The following is a 26,075-nucleotide window of genomic DNA, read 5'->3' as shown; positions in this document are numbered from 1 at the left end:
ATCTTATCCCTGATGACCATCATCTTGCAAGTATTTCTCTCTCATTGGCCCTTGATGATTTGCCTCTAAACCCACTAAGCAGAAGATCACCGAATAAAGGCTTTTACATCTTATCTCCTCAAGGACCACCAGGGGACTGAGGCACAAAGGAGGGTCCACAGACATTTTGTGGCCAAGAGGGAATTTCACCAAAAGTCTTCACTGGGCATTAGATTACAAGAGTGCAGCGGGGGACAGTATATTTGGGTGGACCCCACTAAATCCCTCCCCAAATGGACCCAGGGAATATGATCCACCAGTTCCAATGAGGTCTTCCAACAATGTGCTGGTGTCTGACATGCCCTGCTCTTACACTGGGCTCCCACAAGAAGATGAGATAAAGGACATGCCCTTAAATTGCGTAACTCCACTTCACCCATGGTGAAAATGGCACTTGGCTTTTCTGCGGGGCTTTGATTTACTCAGAGGTCAAGAAAACCCCCTTCTTTTTCGTCAACAGACAGAAAAGCATGTAAACAAATCAGAATAATGATGTCCATGACACCCCTTTTGTAAACATATCACATATTGGAAGGTCCAAGGAATTAAGCATCTATACCACCTCACCCTTCCTTTGAGAGTTTACTGAAAGATTCATGAAATTAGAGAATTAAAGAGAGTTTATCAAATGACCATGGTGATGTTTGTTGATTTTCATATACATTCAAAAATTTTATGTTTTTATATATTTGCATACTTGGGAATCTATTCACAAAGTAATTAGTAAATCCATTTATATGTGATCTGCTCTGGTTTTATAAGCAAATTCATCCTGTGTTAGTTTGGAAAAGACCCTTACCTTATCTGAGCCTCAGCTGACTCCTCTACAAAATGTTAGGATTGGTCCAGGCTATCTCTGAGGACCTTTCCATCTGTAAAACTCAAAATTACAGGCAACTGTTCTCTTGGATGCTCTTTTGATAAGATCCACCATTAATCAGGCACTTACTATATGCCATGCACTGTACTAAGCTTTTTATATGCATGACCTTATCAAATCCTCACAGCAGTCCTGTGATATATTCTCATTCCCATTTTGCAGATGAGAAAATGGAGTCTCAGAGTGGTTAAGAAACTAGCAAGAATTTGGGCCAGGACTCAAACTGGGATCTGTCATGATTCTAGAGATCTATAGTCATACAGTTTCTTTATAACTAGGTGAGACTAAGGAAAATATACGTAGTGTGGAGACAAGCTCTTGGCTGATAGGTGGAAGAAAAGGAATCTGGTGTAAATATCTACCACTAACTGAGGGACTTTAGCCAAGTCTTTAAAACTCTGTAAGCCTTGTTTTCACCATCTATAAAGGCATCAACAACTTGGACAACTAGATTATCTTGAAGACTCACATCCCATATATTTAAGATCACATCTGTCCGTCATTCCTTCACACATTTTTTAATTCATTGATTTGATTAATATTTATTGCATCTCACTCCGTGCTGGGCACTGTGAATACACTGGTTGAGAAAGACAAGGACACGGCCTTCAGGAAGCTTATATTCTAGTGAGAGACACAGGGTACACACAAGGAAGCAAAGAAATAATTCAGATTGTATCAGCTGGTGATAGTACTGTCAATAAAATAAAAGAACTACATGTACTCAAAGTGTCAATGCTGGGGAGGCAGCTTGAGGTTCTAGAAGCCCCCAGTCTAACTAGTGAATTATGTTTATAGAAAACTAAAAAGTGGAATAAAACTGGGATAAGTCCATTTGGTAGGTATAAAAATGTAAGATATTGAAGGGTATAATCAACTAGTTGGAGGAATACAGATCTGATATCAGACCCATCACTAGATGGCTTAAATGACCATAAATTAACCACTTCACTTCTTTCTACACCTCATTTTTATACCTGAAAATGGGGCTAAAAATACCTGTCTTTCCTTATAAAGAACAAAAAGGAATTGATGAATGAGAAAGGCTTTGTCAACTGTAAAAATGCATTTAAGTAAATTTACTTGTTTCTACAAACAGTAAGATGAAGAAGAGACACATAGTATCAGTAATAGGCCTGTACTTTGACCCCCAATATAGAACATTCCAGTAAGTTACAACAATTTTTTTTGCTTTGATGCTAGTAATTTTATTAAGGAAAATTTCTAAACCTTTAGATAACCCTCCTGTGTCTTCTGAGCTAACCAGTGCAAATGTTTCACTTTTCTAGTCTTAAAAAGGTAGAGAATCACGAGAAGTACAAGCTTGCTGAAAACAGATTGTTCAGAGACACTCCTTCATCTAAACCTCCCTACAAGCTCAAAGAGTCATCCTGGCCTCATTGACTATTTTAAAAATCAATTAAAACTCAAAGGAAATGATGAACGTGTATAGAATGACTGGGAAGGCCATATTTTGTGCAGATATTTAAATGTGAATATATTTTTGGCATTAAACAAAGATCTAAATTAACTCCGTATTGACTGGGAGCTGGTGCTTCCTGCAGCTAACCACCGAGGCTGATCCCAGGTGGCTACGCCTAGCAAGTCAGGCCTTCCACCCGTGATGTAAAGAAGTTAACCACAGTTGATGTTAACAGGAAAAAGATGAACAATTACACGTGCCAGGTTGAACAGCAGTGGGTATGAGGGGAAGTCTGCTCTTCTGTTGTTGTTTCTGCTCATGATTTAGGGAGTGCCAGTTTCTGTCTACCTCTCATCATTGAGAGATACTGCAGAAAAACTCAGGCCTGATATTAATGGGATGGTTTCCACCTGCACTTTCAGTACCTTGAATAATATGAGGTCCACGTAAAAGGGTGAGCCTACTTTATTCAAGTCAAAAATATCCGACTTGTGGTACAGATAATTCAACTCATACCAAGGATTGCACAGGGCTGAGGACCCAGCAATGGGAAAGAAATATCAGTGTGCTGAACTATATATGGGCAGATCCCCTGCCCTCCAAAAATGTTCTCTCATTAAATATTTGAGTATTTTTAAAGCAAGATACTTTCTCAATTATGTTACTTTAAATTGGTAGGGGCATGAAATAATCATAATCAATGGTGGTTTAGTAATGCTTACAGAGGTGCAGAAGTCAGTCAAGACAAAAAGGATTAGAAAGTTAATACAAATTTAGTAGCTTTTTAAGGAGATTGAACTCTTATCATTACAAATATTCCTCAAAACAAGCCTTTCAAATATCGGTTTTTAAAATATTGCTAATGGTTACTTACGGCTTAGAAAAAAAACTTCCAGTGAAAGCACCATGCATAAATTTAAAAAGAGGTGTATCACAAACAACTTAGAAGAGACTATAATGGGAGAAAAATGGCTCTGGCTTTGATTTAAAAAAAAAAAAACTGATGGAAAAAATGACTAGAAAAAGTTTGATTAATGGTGGAAACCCAAAATGCAGAAGTTGTATTTGTAAATGTTATAAATTATGTATGTGATATTAGATAGGTACAAGTAACAAAATTTATATGTGAAATATTGTAAGTAGACATTTGATAATGTATTGGTATCTATAAATATGTATATGGTTAACTCGCCCTGGAAGCTCAAAACTTCACTAGAAAAAAGGGAGAACACCATATATTTAGAATCACACTATATTCTGGCATAGCTGATGTTAAAAATTCTAAAAAAAAGACAAGATATGGCTGTCCAATGATAGAGGAATGATGAAGCAAATTGTGATGCAGCCATCAGACGGACTATTATACACCCACCAAATGCATTCAGGGAGAATTTGAACTAACAGAGGAAATGTGTAGTGTATAATATAAACAACAAAGCAGGATGCAAAACTATATAAACCTATTGTGACTCGCTGATAAAAATATAGGAGTATTTTTTAGTACCTTCTTGTATACCCTTGAATACTTCCAAATAGTTCATTGGCTTTGAAAACCAAATCATGTAATATCATACTAAAAAGATTAGAGGTTCAAAACTTTACAGTGTTGCATTACATTGGCAAGAATACATATACAGCTCAGTTCCTACCTTTATTGTTAATAGCTTTCTAATCCCTTACCAGAAATTTATAATTTAAAAATGGCAACACATCTTAAAGATTAAAGCCATGTGATAAATAGTTCATGTCCCTTAATAACCAAATCTCATGCCTTAGATTGTGAGAGCTTATCTGTCTCTTCCTTCTATATGGTTTCTATATTAGAAGTAAGTACTCAAAAACATTAAGTGATTATCCCTGAGGGATGGAATAATGGATAATCATTATTTCATACTTTTTTGTATTTTAAAAATCTTCCATATAAGTATGCATTATGTTCACAATTATATAATTTGGTTAAAATATTTAAGGCTCCAGTTCCTGTCAGAACTCACGTGTCCTAGAAATACCCGCCACTCTCCCATCACCAACAACCTCATTTCAGGGAATCAGGCAATTCCATAAATTAACAAGGTAAAGTAGCATGCCAGGAGGCTTACCCAGTACTGGCTCTGGTACCCTTCACCAGGGTCCAAGTTCTGGCTCCTCCACTTACTAAATAACCCAGGAAGTCACTTCACCTGAGTTTTTTGGTGTTAAAAATAGGCTAATAATAGAGGTTGTCTTACACAGATTCTCAGGGGTGGCGCCGGGGGGTGGGGGTGGGGGTGGGGATTGCTTTACATTTAGTAATTGTAGAGAACAAGAAGACTGAGAGAAAAGATAGAGTTAGTGTGAAAAAAAAAGTTGTGGAATAGGAGAGAACAACAGGAGAAAAGTCAACAGATGTCAAAAGCCCACTGAAGTGGAAAACCAGAAGAGCCGGGAGACAAAGGAGGAGCTCAAAGCTCTAGCAAGAAATGCTGCTGGCCTACGGAGGATCAGAGAAGGACCTACATTTACGTACTTTTTGTTACAATTTTGGATTTGATTACATTTCAGATATCATGAGGGTTTTAGATGAGTTTCATTTTAACTTATAAAAAGCGCAGCACGTGGTGGGTCCCGGGAAGCAGGGGAGCATGATTATGGAATTCATTTACCTTGGAGGTTGTTCAGCTTGAAAACAGAAGCAGCGCCACAGTACACAGCTAAATGCTTTTGGGAGCCGCTCCCAAGCTCTCAGGACACTGGGCCCTTGGAGCAACACACACCCACTCAGTTGGGGATGGCTGATAAATTTCAGATCTTGACCCCAAATAATCCAGGTGTAGGACTTATTGACCCTGTGCTGTGGGTTTCTCAGAAAGAAAAAGAGAGGAGAAACCAAATTCCAGGGGGCTATGCTTTAACATGAAGATAATGATATATCTCAGTATAAGGTTCTGCTGGGGCATAAGACGATTATCAATGACTAAAAATTGTTTTAAATTCATAACTCCCTGATATTTATGTATTTTCAAATGAAAAAAGAAATAATATGACGTAAGATATAAGTATTATGGTAATAAGTCAGATATATGCATAGGAAAAATACTGCAAAATATATATCATTAAACAATATTAATAGCTCACATTTATTGAGTGTTTATGTTACAAGAAACTGGTAGGAATGTAAGCAATTTCAATATTATTTTAATTATGTTTTATTGGTGCTTCCTAAATGATCTGAAATCAACATGCATAACTTTACAATAAAGAATGAAAAACAAAAGTGAATGCCCTAGCGGGTCCTACGTGTCTTCGTTAACTTTAACAATGAACAGGACTGGCATCCACATCACTGCAAACACAGATAAGTAAAATGAATAATCCTCCATCAAACATTTGGAATACATCTTAGGAAAAGAGGAAAAGAAATTTAGAGTTCCACTTCCTCCTCCTATTCCACAATATTTGAGAAAATTTCAGGATATACAGTCAAAAGCTGAAGGGTTAATTTATCATGATGCTCGGTTTAAAAAAAATAAAAACTTGAATACTTCCAAATAGTTTATTGGCTTTGCAAACCAAATCATGTAATATCATACTAAAAAGATTAGAGGTTCAAAACTTTACAGTGTTACATTACATTGGCAAGAATACATATACAGCTCAGTTCCTACCTTTATTGTTAATAGCTTTCTAATCCCTTACCAGAAATTTATAGTTTAGAAATGGCAACACATCTTAAGATTCAAGCCATGTGACAAATAGTTCATGTTTCTTAATAACCAAATCTCATGCCTTAGATTGGGCCAGCTTATCTGCCTTTTCGTACTGTACAGTTTCATTGGTAGGAAATACTTTATATCCTTATTACATGAATGATGAATGGGACCATTGGTTATGGTCTGTTATTTGCTTGGCTGTAGTCAATATGTTTTCTTTGGACAGGGATTTCTGTGATTTATCTCTCTCCTGGCCTTATCACTTATTAACTCTGAGTAGACAGGAAAAAGCCAAGGTTGTATATAAGGCCTCATGGCCATTTAGACCTCTAATGTCAGTGAAAATATCCCTTTTAATGATCCTGTTATACTAGCTACTCAAGTCCTGATTACACTCCACTCCAAATAGGAAATAAAGGTCATATTTCTTGGAAAGTATATACGTAAAATATGCAAAATAATATGCTTCCTTCAGATCAGCTTTATTCTTTGCAGAAATGGCTCTCATTTTATAGCTGTCACAGAAGTACAATGGTTACTTTCAGTGACTTTTGTTGTTGTTGTTCTCATTATGACGCCAACAGTATTTAACTGTACAAATGCCAGCAGATTCAGAATCACTGATCACATCAGCATACATCTGATCAGGAAAAAATCATATTTTGTGGGGAAAAAAAATAAGGAGAGGCTTGGGACCTACCCTTTGTATCACAAAAGCAAAAAGAATAAACACTCCCTCTGCCTTGAATTCTTTTCTGTGTGTGTAAATGGTTCATTTGGAGTAATATTTAAGACATGTGGACAGGAGCAGCCTGTGAATTTTTCTTTCTTGTTGGGTCTATTCCAATTAGGACACTGCTAAGGCAGAGCTGCTAGTCAAGCATTCATTACCCAGCCCTCTTTCGGCTGAATCCTAAGTGAAAACAATCTGACAAAAAAAGAAAACACATTCTTGCCTTCCTTTCTCCAATTCTTTCTGAGTTTGCGTAGGCTTGTCTTTATAACAGTTAACATATGTATAGAATATTACGCTATGCAAAATATTTTCATGGCCATTTTTTCATTGATACTCACAAGATCCTTGGGATGCACAGAAAAGTGATGGCCCTACCATCCCTTAAGTTGAGGAAGACAAAAAATCTAGCAGCTTTAACTCCTCTGTCTCCCTCATCCCCACATCTAACCCATCAAGTCCTTTCCATTTTTCCTCTTAAATTCCTCTTGATTCCTCTCACTCCATTCCATCTCCACTGATTGATTACCACCCAAATCAAAGTCACCAAATCTCTTTCCCAGACTACTGCAATGACCTCCTAAGAGGCCTTCCAAGGTACATTCTGGTCTCTTATGCTTCTTGAAGCCAGAGTTAGTTTGTTCCCAAAATGTAAACCTGGTCACATCCACCTGTCATTTCAGACACTTCAAAACTGTCCATTGTTCTTAGGATAACAACCAAACTCCTCCCCATGGCTTATAAAGTTTTGCATACCCTTGTCCCTGCCTGCTTCTCACAGGCTTCTCTCTCACAGTTCTCCTCCTCCCTCTTGATTTTCCAGCCTCACTGCAATTCTTACAGCCGTCCAGGGTACCGTGTTTCCTCCCACCCAGGGCCTTCTCATTTGCTCCCTCTGCTGGAAGGCTCATTCCCTAACCCCATGCTACCCCCACCCTTCACTGGTTGTTGGGTTAGCTCTTTGTCATCCTTCAAACTTCAGCTCGTGCAATTTTTCCTGTAGAGAAATATCTCTGACGGGTCAGGGCTCCTTTATTATGTGCTGATCAAGAGCACTGTTTCTTTCTGGACACGTACCAGGTTTGAAATAGTAAACTTATGAACACCCATTTTCCCTCTTAGTCTTTAGAATAAAGAAAACAGGGATTGTGTCTGGTTTTGCTTAACACTGTTTTAGGACTTGGCCTAGAACTGGTTTAGAACATTGCCTAGAATAGGACAGGCAATCCACAAACATTTGTGAGGTGAATGAATGAAGTAACAAAAGCAAGTGGTAAAATCAGAACAGAACACAGGTATTTTTATTCCTATTCTAATGCCTAGAAAGAAACAATGTCTTTACTCACAATCAAAGCTGACACATACATAACATCAAACACTGATGACAAATTCTTTGGATTTTCAAAAATATATATACCCACTATCTGCTTTTCTCACTTACTTTTGGGGAGCACTCGTACTGGACCAGGTACTCTCAGGATTGCATCAAATACATTAACCCTTTTACTCCTTAGATGAAGGTACTATTAAACTAGCTCCATTTTACAGATAAGAAAATGAAATTTATAATATAAGCCAAATCTCATTTTTTTTAAACTATGTTCATGCATGTAAAACTTCAAGTAGAAAGGGACAGATTCTTAATTAACAGCTCTTATTTACATTCCATGTTATCCAGAGGACAAAAATCAATGAAGACCCATTGATCCTGAGCAATATGTCAATTATTAGCACTTATTACAAGTAAAATGCTGAGCCAAATCACTTCAACATAGTATATAAAATAAGATTGAGGAAGAGTTTCTCTTTCTTCATGAAGCTTGTGGACTTTTTATGATTTGTCTACCTATGAACAGAACAAGAGAGCTAAGGACAAAAGGAAGTGAATGACGAATGAGATGGTTTTAGCACATGGGACAAAAGAGATTCAAGGACAGAGACTCTCTCAGTCAATCAAGATGAGTTACAGGGAGCACCAAAGTCATTCCAACTGACTCATTGCACAATGAAGAGACCGGAGTCCAGAGCACGTAAGCAACTTGTCCCATAGCTAGTGAGTGGCAAGGCTGGCATACAACGCAAGCCTCACTGCTATCAGCCCAGGGCTCTGTCCACTATACCACAGTGGTCAGAGAACACTTCAGAGAGGTAAGAGTTTGAACTGGATCCTTCAGGTGAATCACCATGTCCAAAGTAGCTAAAGCGAGCTGGAGGCACAGCAAGGAAACTGGTTTGACTGGAGCATCATAAGCCCTAGCCCCAGAGCACAGTGAGCCAAACATTGGGACTTGGGCTACATCTTACATACAGTGAGCAAAGAGGGAAGGTTTCTCCGCAGGGTAATGACATGAAAGTGGCTTTTCAGAAGCATGCTGTGACAAAGAATTCATGTAAGAAAGGCTAAAGTGCAGGAGATCCATTAGGTGCAAACTCCACTTCCTCCCTAAAACCGATGACTTTGTTCAAGCCCAAGGTGGCAGCCTTTATTTTGTGGAGGAGGTTTCCAAGAATGAGAAACAGAGCTTTCTGGTGAAAACTCTTGAAGCTGGAGTTGAAGCTGATTATAACCTAAATACTTTTGAAGAGAGTTGGTGATAGGCTGTACTCCTGTTGCTAGGACCTCCAGAGGAGGGGCTGAGATGGAAATAAGAGAACAAGCATGTGTTGTTCCCTAAAAAAGTTAACACCAGAGAACTTTACAAATCAGGAGTATCTGATTAAAATATTAGCTGTGTGATGCATTCCTGCGAAAATATTTGTTTTAAGCAAATTATTACATTTACACTTATGCATTTCTTTATCTTGCTACTTTATTTACACTTTGCTCCTTTTATTTGGGGTTGACAGCTGTTACTTGTTTCTTTAAACTGATGCCTATAGTTGTGTTACTAATAATCCCAAAAGACATTTCTTAGATTTCTAGGAAGATGACGAGGATGATAAACAATCCGTGGAAAATAGTTATTCCTGGTAGGGACTCAGAAACAAAGGAATGAATCATAATGGCCACCATTTATTAATGGAAACTACTAGTATCTAGCTTCATGCTAAATACAGTTCCGTGATCCTAAAACTTTACATATGTTTCCTTGATCCTAAAAACAACCCCAGCAAGGTATTATTATTATTTCCTTATAAAGATAAGGTGACTGTGGTTTAGAGGCATCATATGATGTCCCAAGGATAACCTCTCTAGTAAATGGTAGATCTGAGAATTCAATCTATATCCATCATCTTGAACCTAAGCAGTCAATCAGTATGCAAGGTACTATCCCCTTAGGAGGGAGGGAGGAAAGGATGAGGGGAGTAAAGAAAAGAGGGAGGAAGGCAAAAGGGAGATAGGGGAGATGAGAGAGCAAGAAGAAAATAAGAGGGATAGGGAGAAAAAACGGAAAACTTAAAAGTCATAGTGAAAGCTGTCAAGTTCCACAGAGCATATGCAGACAAAATAGCCCCTCCTATGTGCAAAGCAATGTGTTATGCATTGGCAAGGGTTGTGGAGTTATTTTGGGCACAAGGTACAAACAGGAAGTATTTCCACGAAGAATTCTCATTTCGAAGTTAGTTCACAGGCTAATACACAGGAATGTGGGTTAGTCCTTCCACAGGAACAGGAAATTGAGTGAAAAATGTTTGGAATTGGAAAAGTTAGTGGTAGTAAAGATCTGATAAGTGACCTAACCAGACATCTGAGTTGTTAGATAATCATTCATCACAGTTTTCACCAACTTTTGGGGGGTCAGGTGGTGTACAGCTCTCAGGGTACCCCTAGGCTGCTCAAACCTTGTCCTGGTGTCCCATTCTTTCAGTCATATATTCCCTGAGAATATATGAAAATTCTTACAGAAAGTACAACTAGAATGAAGGCAAAACATGCATTTGGAATTGGCCACTTCTTATCAGGAAAACCAACTACAAAAACTTTGAGGAAGCAGCTGAAGGTGCCTAAGAGTCTTTTATTAGCTTCCAAGGCTACTTAGGGCTTAGCAGGAGAGATCATGATTCTAAAAGATCCAAGTCACTTAAAGATGTAACACCTGCAAGAAAACAAGCTGTGAGAATAATAAAGGTATTAGGGAGAGCCCTTACATGGCAGTGAGGTTATAGTGGATTTAATTCCCACTGGACTGACCAGAAACAATAATAGGGATTTGAAATCAATCCTGTGATTAGATAGTGTTTTTGTTGCCTTCTCTTAGAAAACATTTATTGAAAATTAAAGTCGGCCTTGCCCTACATTTACATAAGAATAACTGGACACAATAAAGTAAGAGCTAGAAAGTGCTATTGAGCTTTTCTGCTTCTAATCCAGTCAGGATTCACTTTCCAGAGTCTGTGCCTCTGATTGGACAAACACAAGGGCATGGCACATTAGCAGCCGTGGATTCCTCGTGTGTCTCTGGTCTGAAGAACCAATGAGGGAGAGATGTATGCTTGCTTACCATCTTTACAAGTGGAGCCAGCTTGCAGGCAATCTGTGCTTGGTCAGATTCTTCCCTCCCCAAAAGGTCTGCCTTTATTAGTATAGATTAAGCCATGTTGTTACTGCCTTTTTTCTTCTTGTTAATGCTATGGACTTTTAGAGACATTTACATCTACAAATGCCAACTCTCTCCTGCATACTTTAAAAACAGCAATAAGGCCTTAGTTTGGGGTGTTACTTTTCAGCTCAATAATATTTTTCAAGGGAAAAATTCCAAGTGATATTTCACTAACAAAGAAGAGGGTTAGCTCACCCAATCCAGAAAACCAAGCCTCACATCTTGAAATACTATGGATGTTAAAGAAAATGAAGTGTGAACTTCTGTGGGTGGACGAAGGAGGAGTGCTGTACATTTGCAATGATCTGAGCAGTTGTTTGGATACAAAGAACAGAGAGGTTTTATAAGCCACCTCTATACCCTTACTATTAAGTGGTGACAGCAGAGGTAAACTGAGTAAATCACAGAGGCCAGTAGCCCCAGCCATGAACAAGCAACGCATGGTAGAGGCATTTAATGCTAATGATCAAAAGGTCTGTGTGTAGGTCACCAGTGAACACAGATTCCCTTTCGTCAGAAATGATGTGATGTCACAATAACTGTTAACAGCCAAGTAACTATACCAGAGGGGAAATCATTGTGCCAATTTCTTCAGATTTTTATTTTTCCAATATGGGGAGAGGTTAGAACTCTCTCCTAGAACACTTAAAAAAAAAAACAAAAAAAAAAAAAAACAAGGCTTCTTGTCTGGTGCCCACAGTTTGAGGCCAGATCACCAGAAGCATTTTTTCATACCTTAAATTTCCCACAGATGTATACACGTGCATATGCGCCAACTTATTGCTCTTATCCTTAACTACTTTTCTAGACTTGAAAATCCAACACTTTTTTCTTAATTCCAGTGTGATATAGATTTTCTAAGATGTGATTTCTTAAACTGACGGCAATTTTTTTTTTTTTAGTGTTTAAAAAAACTCCAAATATTGATGGATACCTAGCCCTTTTCTTTTGAGAACTTAAGTAATTTAATGAGGGTGATTTTTTTTTTCTAACTTTTATGGCCAGGTGGCTCTAGGGGATATTTTGTTGAAGACTGATTAAAAATAATTTCTTCTAAATGAGACCTGACCACAAAATGTAACCATTAATGGGCAGGGACGTTGTCACCAAAGCGGAAACCATGCCTGATTGCCTCCTGTACCTCCCACCACACAAGCATTTTCTTCTTTTTCTTCTCCTTTTCTTGTTCTTAATAGCTGAGTAAATAAGCAGCCAGCGAGGCCTAATGTTTTCGGCCAAAAACAGAGTCCAAACTTCTCAGAGAAAACATTTGGCCTCTGTGGTTTTGAAATATGTTCCAGAACACCGAGTTCAGTGGGGAACATTGTGAAAAACTCCCATCCATTGGAATGATGCTGGGGAATGTTACAGTATCAGAAGTTTCAATTGGTCCTTTTCCTGCAGCCCCATAATGAGACTTGTAAAACACACACACACACACACACACACACACACTGCTATGTGGAAGTTCTCATGGGAAAAATGAATGGCAAGAAATCCTAGCTTTAAAAGAAACAGCTAATCTGCTAGTTTGATTGTTCTTCAAAACTTACGCTGAACCAATGAGCCTAATTAAAAACACTTGGCCTACTTCTATAAAGCATCATAGCTTTCTCTATGCTTCGTTTGTATACACCACAAAACTCCAGATAGACTATTATTTTTTCAAGTGCTCACTAACAAAGTGCTGACTTTGTTGGGATGGCTGAGCTAATTTCTTGAACTCAGTGTGAAACCTTAGCTAAACAAAATTGTGGTAATTTTCCTTAATTTGTAAAAGTGATTGGAGTGCAAACAAAATTTTCCTCTTGGGTCAATCCTATAATTTTCAATTAACTAAAACTAATCGTCAGGCAGGCACCAAACCTGCATTTTGTTTAAAGGGCTGGGAGGCATTTCCAAGGGTCAGGATGCATTAATTGTTTTTATAATTTCGAGAGAGAGAGAGAGAAACTGGGTGACTAAGAAGTATGTTTGGTTTTACTCCTAATATTGAAATACAAGGGAAAGATGCTCTGAAGTAAAATGTCACAGAAAAATAAAATTCACCCACTTAATTGTATGGTTATAATTATGATTTGTTAACTGTTATCCCTTCACTGCTCTGTTATCTCTTTGTGTGAAAGCAACTTCCGCCGTGTACTTAGTCTGGCCTTGTGGTCTTTTACTGAATGGAAAAGGAAACCTGGGACCAGTTCGTGGAGACAGCTACCACTATCCAAGGATGACTGACACTAAGCGGAGGGCCCAGAACCGCACTCCACCTGTGGTTCTTTGACCAGCAGCATTAGCCTCACCTGGGAGCTCTTAAGAAACAGGATATCAGGTTCTACCTAGACCTACTGTAGCAGAATGTGAATTGTAAAAGATCCCTGGGTGTTTGGTTTGCACTTCACAGTCTAGGGATCTCTTAGCGTACACATTGGGCACTCAGCCTTTTTACTTGATGTCATTCCACAGAGATGCTGCCTGGTTCTCTCTGTCTGATGGGAGGGAATTCACATTCACTCTGAAACCCTAGCTTCTTGCCGCAAGGCAGATCCATGTGCCAAGGCTGTTTTGGGAGGACAAAAATGCAGCATACTCGGAAAGAAGGCACCAACCCAGAATTAAATATGAAAACTACCAATTGTATGTAATACAAGTGCAGTGAACAGGCTAGACGAAAGACGTACTGTTCATGAAAGCACAAACCTACTCCATAAAGCAAACAAACCCTAACAAGGTGGCTTAACATCCAGAAACTCAGGATTAGCTACACCTCTTTCCCCTTCTCTTATTTTTCATGTGGCATCTTTAGGTATCCAACCAATTATTTCAACAGAACCTGCCATTCAACATGGACACCTAGATGAATTCTTAATACAATAATAAAAGCACCATGTTTGGTCATACATATGGTAAAATGAAGAAAGAAAGCAGGCTTTAACTAGATTTTAAAATAAAACATGCTTTTGTACAGACAAGATAAGGGGAAAGACCCCACAAGACCAAGGCAGTTCTGTGCTCACCATGTGCAGTGGTTCTTACCTGTGTAAATGAATCTGCCTGGTGTTCCTTTGCAGAACTGCTTAGATTTGTAGGACAGTGTGACTTCCACAACACCAGGGATGTGTCGAGGAGGGGTCTGCACACGGATGGCATGAGGAGTGATCAACTGGAGGAGACATTTGGGGGGAAAAATTGTCATTGCAATATTTAAAACTTCACAGTCTTCCTAACAGCTCTCCATAAACAAAGCTTTAAAACACATAATTAACGTGTCTATGTTTAAATCCAATCTTGATGGAACCTGCGTGAAAGACACTGACAACAATATTTACAAATGCTCTGAGTACAGCCATAACAACATTATGTGGGTTTTCCTACATGCCAGGCCCTCTGCTTCCTGGTTTGAACAGGGAACCTGGCCTAATGAAATGATTTATCTATTACAGGATATCCTTTGGAAAATCTCTGAAGCAGACACCCAAATCAGAGCCGAGCTTTGCCATGCCTCTCCAGAAGTTGATGGGCCTGGTGTTTGAACTGAGCCCGTCAACATGTGGAAAACACAGAGGTAGGGAAACAGCAGGCCAAGGCACTGTGATTAGCTGCAGCGTGCACGTATGAAGTACCCCTGAAGACCATTTGGTGTATTAACTACCAGAAGCACAATCAAAGAGCTTTACAGGGGAAAGCAAAGAATCTGCCTCCCTAGAATAGCTTAGGGATCTGGCAGAACTAAGGACTCTCCATAAAAGGGAAAGGGAAAGGGAAGGCTGGGGAGGCTGCGGAATGATCACTGGTCCATTATGCAATGCCACGTGCACAGTGAGAAAGTTCATTTCTGAACTCTGTTGGCAATCAGATTACACCATGAAGCAGAATTTATTTTGTATTACTCTTATCTTTGTTTACATAACTAAAATGTTATTAATGGCCATAAAACTGGCATTATCTGGTTCTTTGAAAAATCCATCCCTGGTATTTGACTGGTTGACCTCTGATGGTGCTGGATTCTACATGTTCTCTTTCTATGGGATTCTGCAATTGTCTACTCTTTGACTCCTTTCAGATGCAGTTAGCTCAATATTTGTGGTATTGAGTCCACTGCATACAGTGGATAATTTATATAGTATACACGAGTTTAAACTAACATGCTTGTGCTGTTCTCATGGGGATAACTTAGAAAGGGCTCTTATTTCAATGTGCAAAGCAGGCCCAGTTCGAGTGTTTTGCCCAGAGAATCACAGATAACACCATGAGAGGCTGGATATAGCCAATGGGTCCCTGACTGGATAAACTGTTCTAACACCAAGTCCTAGGGAAAATAATTTGAGAAAGTTGTTATTGCTAAAGCCCACAAGTAATTTATATCAAATGTTCCTTCTTGAAACAAAGAAAAAGTCATATCTGCATAAAAACCATTCTAACTTAGCAATTACAAATGCCTTATCCTCTTCCATAGAATATATAGAGCCTTGGCTTATTTGCTGAAGATGCACAAAAGATATTTCAGTAAGACCGTGCTTATGTGGAACCCATGAAGACCGAGTTCATCTCCATGGCTTAGTGTTTTCATAGGCTAAGGTTTCACCCAGCAAAACACACACAAAAAAGTTTCTTAAAATTTTATTCTGCACAAGAACAGAAAACCAAATACCGCATGTTCTCACTTATAAGTAGGAGCTAAGCAGGGCATACTCATGGACATAAATATGGCAGCTATAGACATTGGGGACTCCTAGATTGGGGAGGGAAGGAAAGGAACAAAGATTGAAAAACTATCTGTACATTGCTCACTACCTGGTTAGCAGGGTCATTCGTATCCCAAGCCTCAACATCAATATACCCATGTTACAAACCTGCACTTTTACCCCCTAAATCTAAAATAAAAGTTAAAATTATAAAAAAAAGTTCTATTCATATTGTTAATTCTTCCAAAATGCATTGTATGCTTTTAAAATAAGCAAAGTGTGTATAATTTAACTTACCCTTGGTAAATAAAGATCATCATTTAGAATACCCTGTATTATATCTTGCTGTAATATAAAAAAAGCCCTAAATGACTGTTGAGGTATGAAGAGCTATTTATCCCTGTACTAAATGGCTCCAGTTTTCTAGGATTTTGAAATTACTTCTCTTTTATTCTGCTTCTTTGTCTTTTTTTTCCTGTTGTTCTTAGCACCTTCTAATTTGCTCTTGTAATCTGTGAGCGTGGAAATCAGGAAATCGAGTTTAATAATGTAGAGAGAATAAGAAGAAAGAGGCTCTGAAGGGCAGTAAAAGATGACCTTCCCCAAATCAAGAGCATGTTAATTGTTGAGACACTGTTACTGCAATGTTGGGAACTAAAACTTGTAGAGTACCCAGGAGGTATCTACCACATTGGTGGATATTTTACATACAAACAACAATTTGGTCAGAACAATGACTGTATTTTTATCCTTTTTTTTCAGGTGAGAAAACAGAATCTTAAAATTAAGTTGCTTGCATAAGCAACTCTACCCTTGTCACAGCAAGTTAGAGCAAAAGGCAACGCTGATGCAGTTCAAAAAAATCACAGGACAAACACTTCCTTTGTATTCATAGAGAAAAAATTGTTCATATAGAAACTTTTTAAAGGTAGTAACAAACTCAGTTTTTTTCTGATCCAAAGACTTTGTGTGTGTGTTTTCTGCACCCGTGCTGTCTCCATTTTTCATTTATTGCCTGGTCCTTTGCCATGCTTTTGGTGGTGAAGGATGTTCCATGTTGTTATATTTCAAATAGAAGGTATGCTTCTAATTTTAACACTTACTTGGGATACAGAGTACCATTAACTCACAATAATACTGATAAGAACTTTCAGCCAGTTAGAAAACACTTCACCTGCTCTCCTTGTTCTCAGGGGAAATAAATTTTAAAAGATGGAAAGATATTAGTAAATAGATGGATGAAGATTCTTTTTAAGTATAGGGACTTAATATGTATGAGTTGCTATACCGAGGAACAAAATTCATGGGCTTTATAAATTGATTAGATATGACTGCAATAAAACTACAGACTGAGAGTGAGGCTTTAGCATAAAGCATTAGGCTCAGGAAATGCAAACAAATTTTCATTTACAATTTCATTTTCAATTTTAATTAATTGCCCTAAATAAAGCAGAGATTCCGTCTAAACAACAATCCTTCACAGATGAGGTAGGATCTGAATCATAATTAGAGAATAAATTTGTTGATGTTTTCCTAGCTGTGAATATTAGTCTGGGAAGAATCTCTAGCATTGACACATGATATTGATGCTTATGGAGGAAAAACATTTTAGCTAACTTTGATCAATTTGAAAGCACAGGCTTATTTACTAATCACTCAAAGAACTGTAGAATTTATTGCTGGAAGGAATGTTAGTGATAGTTTAAAGCTAATCTTCTTATTTTGACAGTTAAGGACACAAAAATCTAGAAATGTCTGGTGGCTCTGAAAATTGACCCAACACCCTAGAGGAGGGACAGGGTCTAGATCTAGGGTGTAGAACTCCAGACCCACAAATCAAAAATAAATTTCACACGTTGTTCCAGCCTGGCTGAACCCAAGGCAGCCACTCAAAACAACAGAAGGAGGGAGGGCTAGTCTAAATTTTTCAAACTTTCATCATTCAAATATCACTTTCTTAGTTTTGTCATATCTATATACCACCTATATAATTACATACTTAATAATTTAAAAAGTGATTATCTTTTTATTTAAAAAACTTATTTGAAAAGAAAACTTTATGTCACTACCATAATTGGAAAACTGGTATCAACTGCAAAATAAGAAGGTATTGTAGATAGTAATCTTGAAGTTAATATAAATTCTAGCTAGATATTGTTGACAACCTGAAGGAATTTATTGAAAAGGGTGATTAGCTAGTGTTAAATGTTAAAGACTTCTTTGCCCTGAGACTTTATCCCTTTAATAAAAATCATAATTATGGAATAAAACAAAGATTAAAAGAGAAACAAAAGGATTGATTAAAAGAGAAACCAAAAGGAGACTAACTTTCTCACAGTGTCATTCAGTTCTATTTCATGTCTGTGTCAAATCTAAAAATGTCTCTTGTACTACCAAGGGTCTATGCCCCATTACTTTGGTAAATACTGTTCTAAGTGATTAGAGAACAGATTCATTCTTTGACTTAACTTCCTTAAATTACAAGCCAAACAATTTGGGCTAGAAATAAATATTCTTTTGAAACTCTGTAGCATCTGACACTACTCTTTCCCTTCCTTGGAACTCTCCATTTTCTTATGTGACAATAATCATAAGACGTAAGACTTGCAAAGTGTCTGATGGTTTACCAAAGCACTTTCATGTTCACTAATTTTTTAAAATCATGTTTGTGGTTTATGTACTTCAGATGGGAAAAGCTGATGGTCAGGCAAGTTAATATTATTTGAAACACTTGGATGAAAACCAATCTCTTATACCTGTAAAGAAGTATTTTCCAGAGATCTTCTCTTATTCATTGATTCCTGATTATTTTGGTTTTCATTTGCTCTTTTCTGTCAACTTGTTAATTGTAGAAATTTCACAAGTTTTGTCCTCTCTTTTTTTCTCTATTTGCCTAGCACTTCTTGATTTCACCCATTAGCTCAGCCACCTCAGCTAAACTGATTTCCAAATCTACACCTGTAGACTTGATCTCTTTGGCCAAGCATCAAACTTTTATTAGCAACAGAGTAACAGAATCTCCCCAAATAAGTCTTCTTGCCATCTCAATCTCAACATAACCCAAGCTAAATTTATCATCTTACTACCTCTAAATATATTTCTTGTTCCTGTGTCTCCTGTCTCAGTTAAAGGAATGTTAGCCTTTGAATTAACCCAAAACAGAAAACTTGAGGTTACCATTATTTCTTTTTCTTCCTTTATTTTTCTTCAGTCATATTGATTCTGCCCCAAACTGGGCCCCACTGGCTCTTCTCTGCGTCTTCTCTTTCTCCTGTTCAGGCTGTCACTGTTTCTTACACTATTACAATAGTAGGAAAAACTGCCTTCTAAATGGTCTCCCTCTACTTCTACTTTTTCCACCGTAATTATCTTCTTCAAATACAATCTCATCATATTATGCCCTGCCTCAAACCAAACCCTCAGCTGCCCCCTTTGCCTATTACATAGTTCAAACTCCTTAACAGAATAATATTTAGGGTTCACCAAGGCCTGATGGCCAATTTCCCTTCCTAGGCACACTTCCCACTTTGCTTTACCACATTATGGAGTAAAGGGCATGTGGATACATGAAAACACCATCCCCTTGCCCCACAGTTTTGCTTTCTCCATGCCATTCTTTCCTAAACATTCTTCTACTGACATTCTACTTGTTCTTAAAGACCCCAATCATATGCTCCCTCTTCCAGTAAGTTTTACCTGATCTTAAGGGTGAAAGTTGCCGCATTTTTGAGGAATTTATACTATTATGATATTGATACTATAATACTTAGCAGCCTATTTTGCTTTGTGCCATAAATACTGTCCTATACATCTTTCTCTCATTAGATATTTCCTGAGATCAGGAACACAGTCTAATTCACATTTGCAACCTCTAAAGTAGTTAACTTGGTCTGGTGTGGTGGCTCACATCTGTAATCTCAACACTTTGGGAGCCTGAGGCACGAGGATCACTTGAGCCTAGGAATTTGAGACCAGCCTGAGAAACAAAGTGAGACCCTGCCTCTACAAAAAAAAATTTTAATTAGCCAGGCATGGCAGCATGCGCCTGTAGTCCCAGCTACTTGGGAGGCTGAAGTGGGAGGATTGCTTGAGCCCAGGAAGTCGAGGTTGCAGTGAGTCGTGATTGTGCCACTGCTGTCCAGCCTGGGCAACAGAGCAAGACTGTCTCAGAAAAAATAATAAAATAAAATAAAATAAAATAAAATAAAATAAAATAAAATAAAATAAAATAAAATAAAATAAACAAATTAAGTAGTTAATGATTTACATACAGAATATTTTCAAAATATTTCTGGAATAAATATTTACATAACTTAGGCCAGAATTCTACTAAATCATTGACTCCACTGGGTATCGTAATCATTATCCATGAGTCCAGGTGAGTCTACTGTTCTTAACCTGATAATACTCAACTCTCGTTTTCTACCTAAGTTGCTTTTAATATTAGTTATCTGACTAGCTCAGCACTCAGATCTCAATATGAGCATGAGCTTGTATATCATGTAAGTGGTAAAAAAGAAAAGGATGTCTAAATGTTTGTAACTCCAGTGAGAAATGATAAAATGAAATGAAAAAAAGGTTTAAAAATTAATACTTAAAAAGTATGCCACAAAAGATCTTTGCTAAATGGTAAGAGTGTTTATTTCTGGAGTGATAACATTCGATGTGATTTGTCTTCTCTGTCTGCCTCTTCCTCCTATGTGTATGTATTTCTGTGTGTGTAAATTCCCCAAACTTGCACTGGATCATGTAAATAATTATGGAATAAACCTATTTGTACATATAAAGTCATTATTTTTATTATGAGAAAAATGTTATTTAAAAAGTAGAATAACATCAGTTTGGAGCAATATGTATTACATGTGATTATATAAGAATTAGATGGGTATTTGCACAGAAGAAAGGAAAAACATCAAAATGTTAATGGAAGTTACCTCTAGATGGTAGAGGTATGGGTAATTTTACTTTCTTCTGTATGCCTCTCTGAATTCTCCAATTGCTCAACAATAAAAATGCATTAATACTATATTCAGAAAAAAAGAATTTTTCCATGTGGCATTAAGATGAAACACACATAATCTCTGCAGGCCTCCAGGTGAGGCTGTCAGCATGCCAGGGACCTGCCGGCAGCAACACTTCTGCTCCCTCTAAGCTGCCTGTGTGAGCATTTTCTCTTCTCCAGACTCAGACCACAGAACCTGAAGAATCCTGTGGGGGTTAGCCGGGTGAGATATGCCCACTGAGGCCTCTGGGTACAAAGTAAAGCTGCTGTGGCCATGACAGAGATGGAGCCAGACATGAAGGTGGTTGAATGGGGCCTCTCCTTGACAGAAGAGCTGAAATCAGGAGAGAGAATGCATGGTAGATCATGCAGCTGTGCACGTAGAACTCCAAAGAGGCAGCCTGCAAAGTCTGGAAGCCCAGAAGAGAGGCAGGGAAGAGGACAAGCTTCTACATGGGTTTTAGACAGCCTCCCATCATATCAAAAGTATGGCCCACATGGTAGGTAAATGAGAGTACCTAGTGTTTAAAAACATGAGTAGAAGCATGTTGTAGAATTCCACAGCTTTTATTATCTGTATTGTTCTAGTTCTCACTAAATTGATGATGGTAATGACCCTGCTAATGACTTCAACTATAATGACCTTTTGTTGTCTTTTTCCCATGTGTCAAGTGCTATGTTAAACTCTTTCAGTGATTTACATCCTGTAGTATTATGGGGTAGGTATGATTATTAGCTGGTTCATAGATGAGAAAAATAAGTTTCAGGAAAGTTAAGAAATATGATCAAGAAACCAACTGGAAGTGGCCAGTCGGCCTGACTAATGACCATCATTATACAGCCATGACTATCTCTTCATATGACTGTTTATTGTTTTTCCATAATTCCTGGTACATGTACTTTGCATCTGACCTCTGCCTTTGAAAGCATGGATTGTATCCTCAGCTTTTCCCATACCTTGAAATGAACTGGGAACATAGGGGCCACTCAAAACAACTTTCCTCACTGGTGAAAGGCAAGCTGAGAATGATTCCCCAGGAAAACAAAAAAGCAATTCCAAGATAAGTCTTTATCCATGTTTTCCAACCAGTAGGAGTAGGTAAAATAAATGCAATTTGAAGTTCCAAGCCACAAAGCCAAAAAATAACTGGGGTTACTAGAAAGCACACCAGTGATTTCTCATTACTAGGTTTAGGAGCTAATATTTTAACCTTAATCAACTTCAACACTTAAAAGTAAAGAAAAAAAGTCCAAAACAAGCAAAGACTCAAAGAGAAGGGATAAAAGGAAGGAAATGTTTCTTCTCTGGAAAAATAATGAGCATTTGTGGCTAGAAAAAGCCTAAAGTGGGCACTGGCAAGGTGGTTTTTAGATGTTACCCATTGAAGGGTCATGCTAGCCCATTCACGCATTGACACCCTCTGTGCCTCAGTTTACTAATCTTATATTGCACCAGCTCCTATCTTCTCTGTGGAGGTGCTGATAATAATATTATATATGCTTTATGTTTGAGTAGAGCTTCTCTGGGGACCCTAAAGCACTTTCCAGATTAATTTTTAATTTATGTATTAATAATTCTCACAGCATTCTCCCTTCTCCTCAGTTAGGATAATAATATCCATCTCTTTTGAGATAGGCAGGGGGTACTGAGTGATAGACAAGAAGCAGACACTTAAATAAGAAAACTGTAACATAAAAGCATAATTAAAGCTCTAGAACCAAATCAAACTATGGATTTTTAAAGAGATACCAAGGTGTTAGGGACCAAACAGGCAAACTTGTTTTCCCTCCACCACTCTGAAACATGCATCTTTTTGGAGTTAGACATGGCATTTAAAATATATTATTTTCAGGAGTTCCTAAAGGAAGCTGAAATATGAAAAGCATATATTCTTGGCGACTGTGCTGGCTGAACCTCCATATTATATCTCTATTTCCCTGAAGTGGCTACCACATAAATCAGGGGATGCCAGCTCTTCTTCTGAGTTCCTTGGTGTGTTTTGGTTTGTTCCCTAGTCAGAGTTCTCTGGGTTTCATAACACAGATTCTTTCATTCCCAAGAATTGCTGTCTCAAAAGCAGTGTATGATTTCTCAGGGAACGTGAGAAAAAGCCAGAGGAGGCATTTACTGTTTCACAAACATTCTGGTTTCCTTTTGTCCTTTCAAGAAAATAACTTTAAACCGATGTTTACCAAATTATGCTGAGTCACGTGAATCCTTAAAGATGATAAACTTTATGTATGAATGTCAAAGGAGACTTTTGAAATTAAAGTCTCAGGAATTGAGTTAAATGGGGGACTTAAAATCTAGCTTTTGAGTAGTCAGTCTTGTTACCTATCACTGAAATGTCTCTCAACATAGATATCGACATAGACTCAGGTGGATAGTAGAGAGATGTAGATGTGCTTTCCTATTCATTGTCCGTGTCTCCGTAAGTAGAATATCAGCTCCATAAGGATATGATCTTGGCCTTCTTTGTTTTTGCTATGTTCCCAGTGTTTAACAAGGCCCTGGAACTAGTAGGCACTCAATAAATACTTGTTGAACATTGAATGAATAAATATTGTGATGCCATTAGTCACCATTAATAATTAAGATAAAGATTCACTAAATTTTCTTATGAATCTACAAAAAGAAAATAATCAACACCACTCCATTCTGAATTCTTTTTACTAAAAAATTCCCAAACAACAACAACAAAAAAACTTTTTACTTTGCCACCACAAACTTCCTGGTATCGTCATTAAGCATTCACAGAAATATACTGCCCAGTTCTTCTGACCAGGAATGTAACCAGGTCCTGAAATCAATGCAGTTAATTATACAAAACAAAATGGCAACAAGATCATCTTTCAAAATAACAGATTTGGGAGAAAAAAGACTGAAGTAAATACATTATGCTTCCACTACCTCTGGTTTTGTGGGTTATTTATTTATTTATTTTGTAATTTATTTTTTAAATAAACTTTCTCCAGCTCTCTTCCCAGGATGTAGATCTTGTGCCAGTTGGGCCCCATTAAAGACTGGATCCCATCCTGACCATCTGGGAGCTGGAAAAGCAAGGGTGAGTTCCTGAGGCCCAGGGTATTCCAGAAGGAGAGCATCAGACACCAGCAACGCCAGCCCCTGTGGTTTGAGGCTGCACAATGAGCTCTTTCTCAAGGCTTGTTTTTCTAAATTCAGTCAAGAAGGAACATCATTCCCTACTCAGGCCTGGCTCAGTGTCCTATGTTCCTTGCTTGTTTGTTTGAAAATTAAAATATAAAAGGAAAAGGAAATCAGAATGCATTTATGGAAGGGGATGAATGCTTGTTATCAACATTGGCAATTCACAAGGCAGGATCTTTGCCTATGGAATTAGTAAAGAAAAATATAAAAGCCAAAAGACTGATAGATTAAGTAGTCAGGGAATAAATTCACCTTTCACCAAAAGACTTGTAGAGTCTCTCCAAGCTTAAAAACAAAAAAGATGTCAAAGCTTTATGATACAGAGACTCATTCTAACATTTTTTGTGGTGTTGGTCATATCTAGATATGGTATACATTTATACTAGCACATACAACCAGTAATGGAACTCAGAGTTGTAATAAAAGTAAGCACTACAAAAAACTGAAGCCAAACCCCTTTTAATAATGTGGCTGTACAACTTCTTCTGCTGAAAGTCTTTCAAGGTTGCATTATACATATCTTGCTGTTTTAAACAGAATATACTAAATATAATTGCCAGCTCTTTTTTGATTACTCGGGGCCACCGTCATTAACGAGCTGCATAGTAATAAAGTTCTGTGTCTGCTTTTTAGGTTTTCCATTTCTTCCCTAGACATCAGGCCATCAGCTGTCACTGAGCCTGTATCCAATAGCCTGCCTCCACACATGATCTGCCTCTAGTTTGGGCCTTCTAATTTGCTGTGACCTAGGAAAACAGATAACATAGTTTGTTAAGAAGTATTGTTCTCATTAACCCAAAGCTTTTTATTTTATTTACTTTTTTGGCTTGCTTCTGGTTTCATGCTGAATTTTAGAGAGTTGAGATTATTATAACACATCTCTGGATAAATAAGTTTTATTACATTCATATTAGATAGTTAAGAGATGGCTATGGAGTCAGGTAGACTTTGATTCAAATCCAAGCTTTGTCAATAATCAGCTGTGGGAACTTTGGAAAGTCACTCAACCTCTATGACCTTCAGTTTCCTTATTGGGGAAAGGGGGAGAGAGTAGGATGGGACTTGTTATCTGATAGTTTATTACAAGGATTAATTGACACAATTCCTGTAACAAGTGTAGGGAAAGGCATCACTTGTGTCAATCAGTCAACACGTGTTACTTCTATTACTACTCAATCTTCACCATCACCAATAGATTTACATTAAGACATTTATGTGCATACTTATTACACAACAATTATATCTAAATATAAACTACCTACCTATACATGCATTAGCAAAACCTGGACCACAATCTGTCTAGTACTGACACTTTCAAGCATTGTCAACTACAACAGTTGCTATTAGGGAGCATTTGTTTGAATGAATGAATGAATGAATGAATGGGGAAATAGTGTCATTCAACAAATTTTCACTAACGCCTCAGATGTGCAAAGCTCTGTGCTGGGCATCACAGAAGATTAAGCTGAATTTATCCTGGATCCTGCCTTCAAGGAAGAGGGAATGCCCTTAAATCAGGATAATTAAAGATGGAAAGGTATAAGGAACACAGTATGGTAGAAATAAGGCAACATAAGAATTTAGACAGAAGAGAAAATATTCTATACCTGGAGTCATATGGGAAGATTTCAGAGAAAAAGGTGGTATTTTATAGGATCTTAAAGGGCAGAGGGATATGGGCACAGAAAGGCGGGAAAGGGATCCCATGGGGAGCAATGGCACCAGCAAGACAGGGAGAAAAATTACCGCAGGTACAAGGAGCAGCTAACAAGTCAATGGAACAGAATATAAATTAAAATGAATGTTGGTTGAGGATGTTGAAAAGAAAGGTTGGAGTCAAGGTGGTGTGCTTGAATCTCAAACTAAAAAGTTGTGGCTTTAGAAAAGAGAAAGCCAGTAAAAGTTGTATACGGTAGAAGG

At 37.8% G+C, this 26,075-nt stretch overlaps 1 protein-coding gene across 17 annotated transcripts in view; it reads right to left on the bottom strand.

Moving 5' to 3' along the window:
* Positions 1-26,075, bottom strand: part of EBF1 (EBF transcription factor 1) — a 405,670-nt gene that overhangs the window by 67,692 nt on the left and 311,903 nt on the right. For all 17 annotated transcript variants that reach the window (XM_055285450.2, XM_055285451.2, XM_055285448.2 and 14 more), the window contains one exon: positions 14,336-14,462. In XM_055285450.2, the coding sequence (XP_055141425.1) occupies positions 14,336-14,462 (127 nt within the window). The remainder of the gene's footprint in view (positions 1-14,335; positions 14,463-26,075) is intronic.

The sequence above is a fragment of the Symphalangus syndactylus genome, chromosome 7 (genome assembly GCF_028878055.3).
Source record: "Symphalangus syndactylus isolate Jambi chromosome 7, NHGRI_mSymSyn1-v2.1_pri, whole genome shotgun sequence".
NCBI classification, from domain to species: domain Eukaryota; kingdom Metazoa; phylum Chordata; class Mammalia; order Primates; family Hylobatidae; genus Symphalangus; species Symphalangus syndactylus.
The sequence above is the reverse complement of the archived record's forward strand: the minus strand, read 5'-3'. Positions and strand labels throughout refer to the sequence as shown.